Here is a 14,182-nt window from a genome sequence, read left to right on the forward strand (position 1 = left end):
TACCACAGCAGGAAATCCGACTACTGACTGATGGGAATTAGTCTGTGATCTCATGACACTGATCGTATCTTTTGTTATTTTAAAAAGATTTTGGGGTGCTTAACTTTTTTCTTTGTGTATTTGAATGTGGCAAACACACTATTCTATTATTAATGAAAACCATTTAAGCACGTTCGAACATATAGTAACTCTTCTTTTTATGTTAGCAAAATTTGAATTGACTACATTTGTACAAAATTGTTGCAAGAAACTTCATTCTAAAATATTTGAAAATTTTAATGATATAACATTGGCTTTAAATAATCAGGTTAATTGCTGGTAAAGCCATCCATTTTATCTTGAATGTCGTCTTGTTTAGACTTTGTAACTACAGTTTGCTACACAGTAAACGAAAGAGTATGTAAATGTGAAATCAGCAATCTACCCATAGATGTGCACTGAATTATTAATTTATTAACTACAGGTTACTACCAGGTAAACGGAAGAGTATGTAAGTGTGAAATCAGCAAGCTACCCATAGATGTGCTTTGAATTATTGATTTATTAACTACAGATTACTACCAAGTAAACGGAAGAGTATGTAAGTGTTAAATCCGCAAGCTACCCATAGATGGACCTTATATTATTAATTTAAAACTGTTCTTCATTTTTACAGGATCCTGAAATGAATGTACTAGTGTTGCCTTTTTTATTTGTATTATGCTCAGGGTAAGAAATTGCTGTCGTGTTACTTGGATTCTGTATGTGTATAATGGAAGATTTATCGTAAAGAAAAAGGTGCAAATAACGAATCAGAGCTGCTATGGTCAATCGTAATGAAAAGTTTTCTCAAAGTTGACAGTCTAAATCGATAGTGATTATTTTAATATATACTTGAGAACTCTTAATGTGTTTTCTTTCTAAACATCAACGGGAGACAAAAACTCTTTTCCCAACTGTTTGCCTCACTGATATCCATTTTCACACGACAGTTAATCGAGCAAATACTCATAATTTGTAATTTAAGTGTTCATCTCGAAATGAACAAGAACAAGTCAGCCGTATATTTGATTATTTTGATTATTTTATATATAATTATTGACTGTTTTTTCTATGTTAAGCCAATAAAAACATACAACGTGCGAACAATTTCAGAAGCAACCAATTAACAGAAGCATACATTTTGAAACGCAGCAATTTTAATCAAATAATTAAATTGACCCTCAATGATTGAAATTGGTGCAAGAAACGGTAATATCTGCTTGCATCTACGATGCTTCTGGAAGCCTTGCAATTTTTCTGATGTAATTGCATGTTGCGATGTTGATGATATCAATAAGTCATTGTGCAGTTTACATTAGATACTATCATTGCAAGCAGTGCACATGCTCTGGCTGACTTTTGCAATCCATTTGCACTTTACAAAAACAAGGTTTCTTTTGTTCAAAAATATTAACAACTTTAACTTTTGTTAGTTTGTACAACAGTATTGAAATAAGAAAATATGTTTTTTGTTGTTTGTTGTTGTTTTTTTTTTTTTTTTGGGGGGGGGGGGGGGGATAAAGTTTACCCTTGGTAAAAAAAAGTTTAGAAGCTCTACTTTTACTTGATATCTAGAACAGTCGGTTTTCAGTAGAGTAGATCAAGTTATTCATTTTAATATGTGATTTGAGGGAAATATTATTTTTCTTCATCTAGTGTTAATATTTATACTCTGATTATTTTCCTAAGAAATATATTCCTATTCCTTACCATTACTACAAATTGCCATTAATGCTGTAGTTTTAGTCAGATTTCTAGCGTACATAGGAATATAATAAATAAAACGGTTATGTGTGAAAATAAACGTATTTTCTACATTTATTGATTGTTTACTAGGATATAAAAATAAGGAGATGTGGTATGATTGCCAATGAGATAATTCTCCAAAAGAGACCAAATGACAAAAGAAGTTAACAACTCATGCACTTATCAAATTGTACAATGGTTATCATAAAACAATATTTATTTTGAAATTAATAAAAGAAGTGTACTTCTTTTCAGTTGAAAATTTATATACATATTCAAAATTGTTTGAGAAAGCGGCAATTTTTTGATAAAAATTGGTATGATAAACCTTTGCCCTTCAAATATTCAGTGTAGTAGGAACTTGCATTACTCCGTATCCGATCAGATTCGGTTAATCCTACGATCTGTTCTGCGCTTTATAAATGTTATATGTTGTTCTGATTCATCAATCTTTAAGATTTCTTCCGAAAACCTACAATTGTTACACTATGTCACGAACAATCCCTTATGTGGCTACGACGAACGCTATAAATACTCCAGTTGGCGCCTATGTGACTTCTTGAGGTTTCGGTGGAAGTTGGAATGTACCTTAGGGTAGGGAAGTGTGATGAAAGTGTCTGAAACTCGTTAAAGTTACTTGTAGAGTAAAACACAAGAGGCCACAAAGACTGAATCGCTCATCTTTTAAAACATATCTGGCATTTATGAAAATGTTTTAGGTTTAAAGATTCTAACTATCCAGCATTCATTATAGTTTTAGAGAGATAAGGCTAAAACTCGAACATAAGTCAAAAATCATCATTTCAGGGCAAAAGTCAGGACAAACTATGGTTTTGATCATATTTGCATTTTTGTAGATCTTTTATTGCTGATCAGTTTGCTGTATATAATTTCGGCCTGTACAGAATTTTAATCCTGGTGAAGGTTTGGTACCATTAAAACGTTTAAACCCGCTGCATTTGTTTGCACCTGTCCTAAGTCAGGAATCTGATGTTCAGTAGTTGTCGTTTGTTGATGTGGTTCATAAGTGTTTCTCGTTTCTTATATAGATTAGACCGTTGGTTTTCCCGTTTGAATGGTTTTACACTATTAATTTTTTGGAACCCTTTATAGCTTACTGTTCTGTGTGAGCCAAGGCTCCGTGTTGAAGACCGTACTGTGACCTATAATGGTTTACTTTTATAAATTTTGACTTGGATGGAGAGTTGTCTCATTGGCACTCATACCACATCTTCTTATATCTATATACATGATGAATTTATTTACAACCACTGGATCGATGCCACTGGATTTTCTAGCCCAGGAATAAATTACTTTAGTTTCATTTGGCAAAACTTTTCTGAACTTTGGATCCTAAATGCTCTCCAACTTCGTACATTTTTGGACTTTTTAACTTTTTTGATTCGAGCGTCAGTGATCGAGTCTTTTGTAGACGAAACGCGCGTCTGACGCACAAAATTTTAATATTGGTATCTATGATGAGTTTATTTACAACAACTGGGTCGATACCACTGCTGGTGGAGGTTTCCTTCCGAGAGTAGCACCAGGCCAGTAGTCAACACTTCTGTGTTGACATGAATTATCATTGATATGGTCATAATAATAAATTAACTGTTTACAAAATTTTGAATTCTTCGAAACACTAAGCATTTTCTACCCCAGGAATAGATTACTTAGCTATAATTTGCCAAACCATAATGGAATTTTGGGTCACATATGCTCTTCAACTTCATACTTTATTTTGCCTTTTTAACTTTTTTGATTCGAACGTCACTGACGAGTCTTCTGTAAACAAAATGCGCGTCTGGCGTACAAAATTTTAATCCTGGTATTTATGATGAGTTTATTTACTATTTTTGAGATATTAGGCAAACCTCAAAAATTAGTCAAAATTTTCATTTTTAAAGGGGTATTGTACGGTTTATAGTATGGTAATGTTGAGCGGATGGGCGGGCGTGAAAAAGTAGGTACCTAATTTGAATAATAAGCTCCTACAGTTTTCAACTCAGAACCCTGAAACTTCACAAGAAGATTGCACATATGTTGAAAGTAATGCTACTGCTATTTTGAAATTGTTTGCTGAATTAATTTCCATTTTTTCAGACATTGAAACTTAGTCAGTCATTTTCAGCAAAGGTTATGAAAGATTGTACAAGTTTTCAGCTATGATCTATATGTCTACACAGAAAGATTGAACACATGTTGAAGTTATGCACCTGCTATTATTGAATTGTTTCAAGAAATATTTCACATTTTTCCGGACTTTAGAACTTAGTTATTTTCCAGCAAAATTTACAAACTTCATGTTATTTGCCTCTACATTGTAAACATTCTAAATTGATTAGGCACAAATATTGCAAAACTAAGACATATGCTTTATCTTACCAATAAGAAATTACACTTAACTGCGAGAAGCTATAATTTTGTATTATGATTGACATTTTAGTTATCACATGGATTTATTTATCATTATAAGTAAGATTGAGAACAGTATATGCGTCCACGCGATGCTTCTTACTTCACTGTATTAAACCATACTCTTAAAATAAATAAAGCGAAAAAGACAATTTTTTAAGCTTTTAAATATATTTATATGTCACTTATGTCTGAGAGAAAAAAGTACATCAAGAAAGTACTATTGACAAAAAATGTTAGGAGGCTTATGTTTTGCATTTTAATCGAACACCATTCCAAAGTTTGATAAATGAAGTCTGTTTTATACATATTTTGGTAGATTTATTACAAATTTCCTTCCAGCAACTACGTTTTCCTAGCTTGAGTACAATTTCAAAATTAATACTATCGTAACTAAATAGTTTACTGCCATATGTAGACTTTTTTTTTTTAGAATTTTCAGAATATTTATACGGATATTTTGTGCCTCTTCTTTCATTTGAATGTAACCCTTTTTTTAAATACAGATAATTCATATCTAATTCTTTCGGTCTTTTATCAGTAATGTTATTTCTTCCTATTCGTCTATTTGAAATCTGCCTCCTTAATTTACATGTAATAAGTCTTTTAAATAACAGCTAGGACCATTTCCTTTACAGCTTTCCTTCAGTTTATATAGTACCCTTTATTTGTTCGTCACTTAATATCACAATATCAGATCAATATATCGAGGCATTTTCCTTTATGTCATTCTCCAAAACTGATTCTGAGCATGCGTAAGATAATGGCAGCCACATTCCAATACAGGACCACAATTTAGTTTTCACTGTACAAATATCAGTTTCTTTCATCCAATATCGTGTCACATTTAATGAATATGCAATGGATGCGGACTCATCAAAGGCTCAACTACCTTCTATTTTCCATTTCGCTACTTGCTCTTTTTGTTTGGTCAAATATAAGTGTTGTTATATAGTTAATATAGTACCTTATCTCACAATTCATGTATTAACGTATGTGTTTATCATATTGAAATAACAATATCATGTCTGGTTTATATATAAATTCATAAATTAATCATATTTATCCTGTTGTATAACTGCTTTCTTTAAAATTCCAGAAGCAACGAACCAACCATGTTTGTTAGTATATGTGTTCATTGTAAATCTTTCTGATCTAGGTATAGATCCTCTTGGTATGGAGCCTCGATTTCGACCAGAAGATGTCGTGTATTGTGGAGGTCTAAACACCAGTCTTCGTCCCTTCCTGCAACAACTAAGTGCTACTCTAAATTCTTTTCTAAACTTGGCTGAAATAGTATAATAAAAAGTACAACATATTAATAAATGCACTAAAAGATAAACAAACAAAATCATCGGTAAGTGATTTAGTACTACAGAGCACTATGTTATTTATTGTTAATAACAGATGGTTAGGACAAACATTATTTAATTGTAGACTTCCAAACACTCCCATTGTAGTTTATAAGACGCTATTTCTATGACAACCTATTTCATACAATTGATTCATTTGACTGTGAATTGTGCAATAGCCAGTTCAGCAGTGTGTACGTTTCTAAAGCAAATTGGAGTCGTCGTATTATTTTTTCCAATTTATTTTCTTATATCACCATCTAAACTTTTTATTTAACTAATGTCGTTAAGTTGATACCAGACACGATATCATTGTCGGCGATATTGTTTACTAGGTTCTTTTTAACCAAAATAGAATTTATTGGGGGGGGGGATTTGATTTCCGGATAAAAACTTGAAGTTCTGGTGTTGGTTTAAAAATTAAAATCAATGGAGGACCATAAAATTAAAAATAACACTTCATAAGTTGTGGCTTCCGTAGTGCTTTTCCGGATTTTCCTTCATAAGGGACTCTTAAACCCCCAAAATTTGAGAGCCAATAATGTATAAACATTATAAATACTTGAGCACTTGAGGAGCTATTTGGCCAAGAAGAATATAAAAAATAAACGATCATCAGTTTACTTTCCCTGAGGAAGTTGACCAAAAGTCATGGTCACAGCAGCTAAAAATAGGAAGCAAATATAGAAACATGAGGTGCAACTTTTTCGTTTCTTGGTAATCTCGTTAGATTTTTATAAAACATATGACGTGATAGATGAGAGGAAAGGGTTGGCTTATAGGTGAATATGCCATGTTTAACAGCTGAAATTTCATCAGAATCTTGGTTTCCCGATTAACTTCCTTGAAATAGAATAATTTTCATGTTTCAAAAGTGTTAATGAGCAAAGCTTTTTTTGTTTATTTATAGGGCTCAGTAGAAAGTATTTCTAACAATTTTGGTTCCTAGGTTAGTATACTATCAGATTCACTTGTTTTTTTTTTTAAATCTTTAGCAATATTATTGGGTATGTCGGAAACCATCCTTCAATGCCGTTTCGATGACCATCGATTGCCCGTGCAACCTTCTACTTCTCTGTATTATATACACTCCGCCATAAGTTAAGCACAAACCAGTTTAATTTCAATATACTTTTTTTCTTAAAGAATTTTTTCATAAAAGATATACTAGTATTAAAATTTTAAACAACAGATAACTCTTGGATTCAAGTAAACTGTCAATCGATTACATATTGATTGTTCATTACCAGTTTTTAAAATCTGTCTTGTGTGTGTTTCGCGTACTGAAAATTCAAAAATTATTGCGATGTTTTTATTAATGCAAATAATGGTGGGGGTATGACGTTAATACTACACGGAATTTCTTAAGAATGAAATCATAAACTCAGCTACATTCAAGGCCGTACGCTCCACCGAGAGTCATATAGCAAATATTCATGTCACTACCACAGCTCACCTTAAGGCCTCCTCTGAATATATGAATATGTATTGGTTACCTAAACTACACAAACAAACCGTAAAATATCGTTTAATCTAGGCCTCTAGTAAGTGTTCTACTACTAATCTTTCAGTGACTTTTAACGAGTTGCTTAACTATCAAAGAACTTATCGTTAATGTTTGTAATCAAACATGAAAACAGTGGAATTAACCATTTTTGAAGTGTAAAAAATTCTTTGGATGTTGAAGATAAATTACGTGCTTTTGATGGCCTTTTTTATTTGGTTGACAGTTTTTACTTTTCCACTCTTTATACTACACTCTCACACAATCTTATTAAACAAAAGTTATCCTATCTAATTAAATGGTCGTATGATAAATCTGGTTGCAAATTTATTTGCTGCAACTAATATAAAGTCTTTTTCTCTAATGAGAAAAGTAAATATGCTAGATATACTTACTGGAGGTGTGATGAGATGTTTAAAGCACTAAATGTTCTTCTTGACAAGATTTATGTACGTTTCGGCAATAAAGTTTATCGATAGGTTGTAGGTATTCCTATGGGCACCAATTGTGCCCCTTTAATAGCAGACTTGTTCCTTTACTGTTATGAATCACAGTGTATGGCCAAACTCAGTAAAAAACTCTAAATTCAATTTATTGATGAATTCAACAACATTTACCGTTATCTTGAAGACATTTTTTCGTTAAATAATCAAGAATTCTCTAAATATACTGCTGAAATTGACCCAAAGGAACTTACTTTAAACAAATCAATTATTAACAGCAATAACTGTCCTTTCCTAGATTTAGATACTTCAGTATTACACCAGAGACTCTACACAACAATTTACGACAAAAGAGATGATTTTTCTTTCCCTATTGTTAATTTTCCCTTTTTGGACGATAGTGTTCCTTTTGCACCGTCTTACGGTGTTTATTTATCCCAGCTCGTGGATTTCAATGAGCGTAATCTATGTATTACTAGTAAATTATTAAGTCAGGGATTTCGTTATCACAAATTACTTAAAACCTTTACTAAATTCTTCCGTAGATACAAAAATATGGTCTGCAAGTTTGGCTGTCCCTGTAGAAAACTTATTTCAAACGGTATAGCACATCCTTAATGTTACAGTGATGTTGTAAACCGAGCCCCGAAATTTAGATACGTTCCGGGTAAACTTATCAATCCTTTAAATAAATTTATTCTAAAAGGTTACCTATTCAACACTGTAATTAAATCTTTGAATATTGTTTTTATTGGTATAAATATTGATTTTGTTATCAGTAAATTAAAACAATACTAAATATTACACATATTTACTTTACTACAATCTGTCGATACCTATAGTTTGGCATAGCACAAGGTCATGTTTTCCTCTGACTGTTAATGACGTCTTTACACTAATTCCATTGGATGTTGGATGTGTACTGATAGATATTTTAGTGTTAGATACATGATTTTTTTTTATTAGTTGTTATTGGCTTTGAACTAGCTGCCAGTAAATGCGAGTACTCTCAGATCTGTACTTAGTGTCTTTTTGTTGTGGGGATGTATAAGTACCCGTCCACGTCCACTCTGTGTTTTTGTTAGATGTATTTCTATTTGTATCCATCTGATGAGTAAAGCCTTTTTCAACTGATTTTTATAGTTTGTTCTTATGTTGTACTTTTACACCACTGTCCCAGGTTGGCGAGGGTTGAGCGCTCACAAACATGTTTAACGCCGCCACATTCTTTATGTTCCTGTCCAAAGTCAGGAGCCTGTAGGTGTAATACCACCAAATCATAGTACGTCACATCCGGTTGCATACGAAAATAGGTCGAAAAAAAATATTCCCTTGATTTTGACCGTTGTAGGTAATTGATCCTACATTTCATTGCAGTAAAACATTTCTGAGTCATAAACATATATCTTGGGTATTTCAAAGCACCATTATTTCTTTATTTGGGGTTTCTATAGAATATTTTGGAAACTTGAGGTTACATGGTTACTAAGGCTTGTACACAGGTTAGAAAAGGGGGAAAATTTGATTGGTTAACTTCCAGTGATGGTTATTTTCTTATATGCAATGAAATGTTATGTGAAATTTTTTCTATAGTACTGGACAGGATAAAACTTTACTTATGCCAAGTATTTCTTTATTTGAAACACAGATAAATTCTGCACAATTTTATGAAAAGTGCAAATTTAACAAAGACTAATAGGGGAAAATCAATGGTGGTATTACACCTGTAGTTCCGTGGTTGTCGTTGGTTCATGTCTGTCATATTTGTTTTTCGTAAATTGTTTTGTTATAAATTAGGCCGTTAGTTTTCTTAATTGAATTATTTCATATTTTTCATTTCGGGGTCTTTTATAGCCAACCAATGGGTGTTTCTCATTGTTGAAGGCCGCATGGTTGCCTATAATTGATTACATCCACATCATTTGAACTTTGGTGGATAGTTGTCTCATTGGCAATCATACCACATCGCCTTTTTTTATACAAATGATTTTTAGCACGTGGACGTCTACGGGCTCGGAGGCCAATAAAGCCCTCAAAATGAATTTTAAGACATCACGAGCAAGATTAAAATGGCTAAGAACCAAAGCCGATGGACTGTACGCAACTGAATAACAAATCACTGGTCCGATGAAAGTCGTTTCTTGTGGTAGCCCGTCGACGGCAGAACACGTGTTTGGAGGGAAAGAAACACCTTATATCGGGACAATAACATTCTTGATACAACATATTTCGGTGGCAGCGGTGTAACAGTATTGGGATGTTTTCCCATGACTATAAGCTTGATATATGCATGTTATTGACGGTACCCTGAATAGGTTAAGTTTACGGGACGACATCCCGAAAACCAGAGTATCGTCTCATTTTGATAATCACGCGTTAGCTGATAGACCAGTCGTTTAAGACGACGAATTATCAACGCACACCTGAAGTCAGAATCAGACACTTCACCTGGGCCGGCCATGGCACCTGATATGAACCCCATTGAATATGTTAGGGACTTTAACGGTCGTTCTACTGTCTGTATAAAAATATGGGTGGTACTTAACTTAAGGCGGAATGTATATATAGTGTAATTCACGTCTCATTTTTGACAAAAGAGAGATACCTGGGGTGGATTTATCGAAGCTATCTTAGGACTAGGACGTGTCCTAATACCAACTTATGACAAGTCTTTGTCCTAAGTTGTGTTCTCGAAGCTCTCTTAACTTAGGATATATCGCATTTTTCGTCCTAACTACAGGACACATAATTAGGTGTCCTAAGATAATCCTATCTTTATCCTAACTTTAGGACACGTCTCAGACAATAATTTGTAAACAAATATGGCTGCAGCTTATGTGTACATGAGGAGAAGGCACCAGAATATTCGTAGAAATAGACTGCTTAGAGACTACGACAACCCTTTGGACTATTTAGATGACTTTGATATCATACGTAGGTACTGATTGTCGCGTCCAATGATTCTTGATTTGTGCAGAAGATTTGATAATGAATTACACAGACCAACAATGAGGTCCCGTGCATTGCCTGTTTCTTTGCAGATAATGGCAGCACTTCAATTTTTTGCCACAGGGAGTTTTCAGCTTGTAAATGCTGATGTGCATTACATATCTCGATCCAGTGTTTCAAGATGTGTACGAGATGTAACGCAGTGTTTGGTCAATGTATGCAATCAACACATTATTATGCCTACAGATGCAGCTAGTTTAGAAATTATAAAGCGTGATTTCTATGAAATTGCAGACTTTCCTAATGTAGTAGATGCCGTTGATGGAACTCATGTACGGATCAAATCTCCATCAGTAGTTGAGCATATTTTTGTAAATCGCAAAAATTTCCATTCAATTAATGTACAAGGAGTTTGTGACTCTAATTTGAAATTTCTGAACATAGTCTCACAGTGGCCAGGAGCAACCCACGATGCTTTCATTTGGTCTAATTCAACTGTGTATGAATTATTCGAGAATCGAACAATATCAGACGGATGGCTATTTGGGGATACCGGATACCCTGTTAGACCTTGGTTATTGACACCCGTTTTGAACCCCACTACCAGAAAGCAACAAAGTTACAACGGGGCACACATGAGAACAAGAAATGTTGTCGAACGAGGTTTTGGTGTGTTAAAAGCACGTTTCCGCTGTATAGATACTAGTGCTGGAACTTTGTTGTATTCCGCTTTAATGTGTTGTCGCATTGTTGTTGCTGTTGCTGTCCTACACAATTTGTGTATAGATAACAGAATACCTTTACCACCAGACAGAAATGATTTTCCTGACCATGGACACATGGCCGGACCAGCCTATAATGGACCTTTGAACGACGGGGCAATTGTTCGTGAAAGACTGATAAATGGAAGGTTTTGACTGAATTAATAATAAAGTCGTATGATTTAAATAATGAATTCTATGTAGTTTGTCTGTATTGATTGATTGATTATTAATGAAGTATGTAGAGTTGCACCGGAAATTGAGCTTTGAAGTTCAGCTTTGTCATATACAGTTGGTATTTCTGTTCTTTGATGAGAAGGGATTTTCTTTCTATCTCTAGCCTCTGCTTCTCGGTTGCTAGTCTTTCTTTTTCAATTTTTAACAGGTCTTTTTCTACGGCCAATCTTTCCCTTTCTATCTCTACAAGTGATTCTTCTGATGATTCTGTGTGCGGTGATGATTGTGTTCTCGTGAAAATACTGTTATCGTCTCCGGCTGAACTAATGCCACTAATAGAAGGTAAGACTGAAAAGTAAAAAAATGTATCATTCAAAACGTGTTAAAATACATGTGATTGAATATAGATTTCAATGGACAGTTTACATTTTTGAGAACGGTTTGTGAATAATGTTTAACCCCCTATTATTAGTTACACAGTGTGCACTTGTCGTAATACATTAATTTACCTGCACCTCGTTGAAATCTTCAACAATTCCTCTCTTTTTTCAAAGAGGAACATGGTTGATTAATATCTCGCGTCTATCTCGTTCAAGGTTTTGCTGTCATTATCGTAAAGTCCCCATAGCAGACTAAATGTTACATTTTAATGCTAGAACCATATCGAACTTAACCAAGTCGCTCAAACGACCAATCTATTATATTTACTGATAAGTACCGTTGCCACACCAACCAGCATGTCTAGTACATTAGAAATGAACATATACACAAACACTTAACCAAGACTTGGACAGACGCAGTGGCAGATCTAGAATTTTTCATAAGTGGGGGCCCACTGACTGCCTAAGAGGGGGTCCGCCCCGGTCATGCTTCAGTGATTCCCTATATAGTCAATCAAATTTTTCCCAGGAAAGGGGGGGCTCGGCCCCCTCCCCCCCCCCCCCCTTAATCCGCCTCTGAGACGTATTGGCGGACAGACGGACAACGGTAAATCTATTCCGAAATAGATGAATTAGAATAAGAAATAAGAATTAGAAATCTATCCCGTAATAGAGAAACAAAACAAATTGTGACTCGCTTCCCTTTTAATTATATTAGTTATGAATTCATGTACGTTAATATAGAATATGAAAACTGACCTGTTTCGAATGAGGATTCAAACTCCTCTCAGCTCTGATCCATAGCAAACCCGTCAATCGGTGTATCTCCGATGATTCCTACAACCTTGTTTTGAAGTGGAGTCAAACCATCTGGAGGAGGGCCCCCGCCAGTCTTTTTTGCCTCTCGTCTTACAAATGATGCGTGCTTCTTCACAGTACTTGGGCAGGTCGACCATTTCTTTTTTATTTCTTCGGCTGTCCATTTATGGTTCAAGTTACAAGCATTCACCTTACTACAAATGGACTCCCATGATCTTTTTAGCGGCGTTTGTGGATACAGTGCTGTGTTTGCTGAATAAAATGCCCTTCTTGCTCTCCACTTGATCCAAAAAAATGTTTAACTCTGCCTCCGTAAAGTTTGGGTTTCGATTTTTGCTCATTCTGGTACGTGAATATGAACATGAAATGAAACGCACCATCGGTTATAAACTCGTATATATATGAAGAAATTGTGCATGATTTTAAAGTTTGAACTTTATGTTTCACGACACGATGACACTACGAATTCAATTCTCATGTCAAAACGAATTGTTTTCAAGTTTAAATTACAATCCTTTTTGATATAATTTTATAGATTCAGATTCAGATTCAATATTGTATTTGCATTTGAAATCATGCATTTAATTCTATACATGTAATTATAAAATTCGTAAACTATGTTATTAATTGGTTTCGTCATTAATTTTTTTTTTATCAAAAAATTACTTTAAATATTTATATATCACACTTAAGATATGTTTAGGACGTCCTAACATAAGATGCGTCTGAGATATCTTCGAGACACTACGTAAGAGTGTCCTAAGTTGATCCTAAGTCCATCCTAAAATTGGTCTTATCTATGACTTAGGACGAATCTTAGGATACTTTCGAGAACACCACCCTTGCAGTGTAACGCAATAATAATAATAAAAAATACCAAAAAAATTCATAACATTTGCTTGTTTAATACAATGCCTAGGCTATAGTTGTCAGTATCTGAAGCAACATAAAGACTATCTTTGTATACGTAACGTAATTTTAAAAATGTACTCTTAAACTAATTTATGGCGCGTATAGTTTCCAGACAATGACTAACTAAGTTTATCTTCCGATTTAACCAACAACATAGCGAATCAGTTTGATTGTTCTGGCTTGTTACTTTCAACGCTTAAATAATGATATACTTATATCAATACGTATTGCATGGTAAGTGTAAAACAAGAATTTAAATTCCAATAAACGAATTAATATCCTCTACTTCAAAAAGATCGGATGTGTTAATTTCCTTTAGATAAATAAAAACAAAAACAATCGACAACGATATTAGAAAACAGATTAAATGTAGATGTATTCAAATGAAGGCTATAAAAAAGAGTGTACCGAAAGCACTTTTTATGTGTTCGAACTTAAATTCCAATAAACTCTATCGTTCGTTTTATTTCTAGCAATGTTTATCTGTGTAGTAGAGCATACAAGTTTCCCGTCTATTGCAGACAGTCTCGCTGTATTGGATATCATTTTATTAAATGTGGTTCTCAGTTTATCTAATCCATTTTGTATTGCCTATTTTCAACGTAATGGTTTGTACTTGTTGATACATTATCATGATTATATCCTAATTTGACTACAAGAAATTACAAGGAATTTAATCAAATACTTCTTAAGGCTTCATTAT

The 14,182-nt window shown here is 33.8% G+C and overlaps 2 protein-coding genes across 2 annotated transcripts in view; one reads left to right on the forward strand and one right to left on the reverse strand.

The window, feature by feature from the left end:
* Positions 1-3,921: 3,921 nt before the first annotated feature.
* LOC127732418 (orexin receptor type 2-like) overlaps positions 3,922-14,182 on the reverse strand; it is a 92,063-nt gene continuing 81,802 nt past the window's right edge. Inside the window, exon 5 of the mRNA XM_052241452.1 lies at positions 3,922-5,470. Coding sequence (XP_052097412.1) covers positions 5,235-5,470 — 236 coding nt within the window. The 3' untranslated portion in view covers positions 3,922-5,234. The remainder of the gene's footprint in view (positions 5,471-14,182) is intronic.
* LOC127732426 (putative nuclease HARBI1) lies at positions 10,312-11,462 on the forward strand. Its single transcript, XM_052241465.1, has one exon. The coding sequence runs from the start codon at positions 10,439-10,441 to the stop codon at positions 11,345-11,347; it is 909 nt and encodes a 302-aa protein (XP_052097425.1). The 5' UTR covers positions 10,312-10,438; the 3' UTR covers positions 11,348-11,462.

The sequence above is a fragment of the Mytilus californianus genome, unplaced genomic scaffold, assembly GCF_021869535.1.
Source record: "Mytilus californianus isolate M0D057914Y unplaced genomic scaffold, xbMytCali1.0.p SCAF_1, whole genome shotgun sequence".
Classification (NCBI taxonomy): Eukaryota; Metazoa; Mollusca; class Bivalvia; order Mytilida; family Mytilidae; genus Mytilus; species Mytilus californianus.

Coding starts and splice junctions, on each gene's coding strand:
- LOC127732426 (XM_052241465.1), top strand. CDS start 10,439: ATGATTCTTGATTTGTGCAGAAGATTTGATAATGAATTACACAGACCA.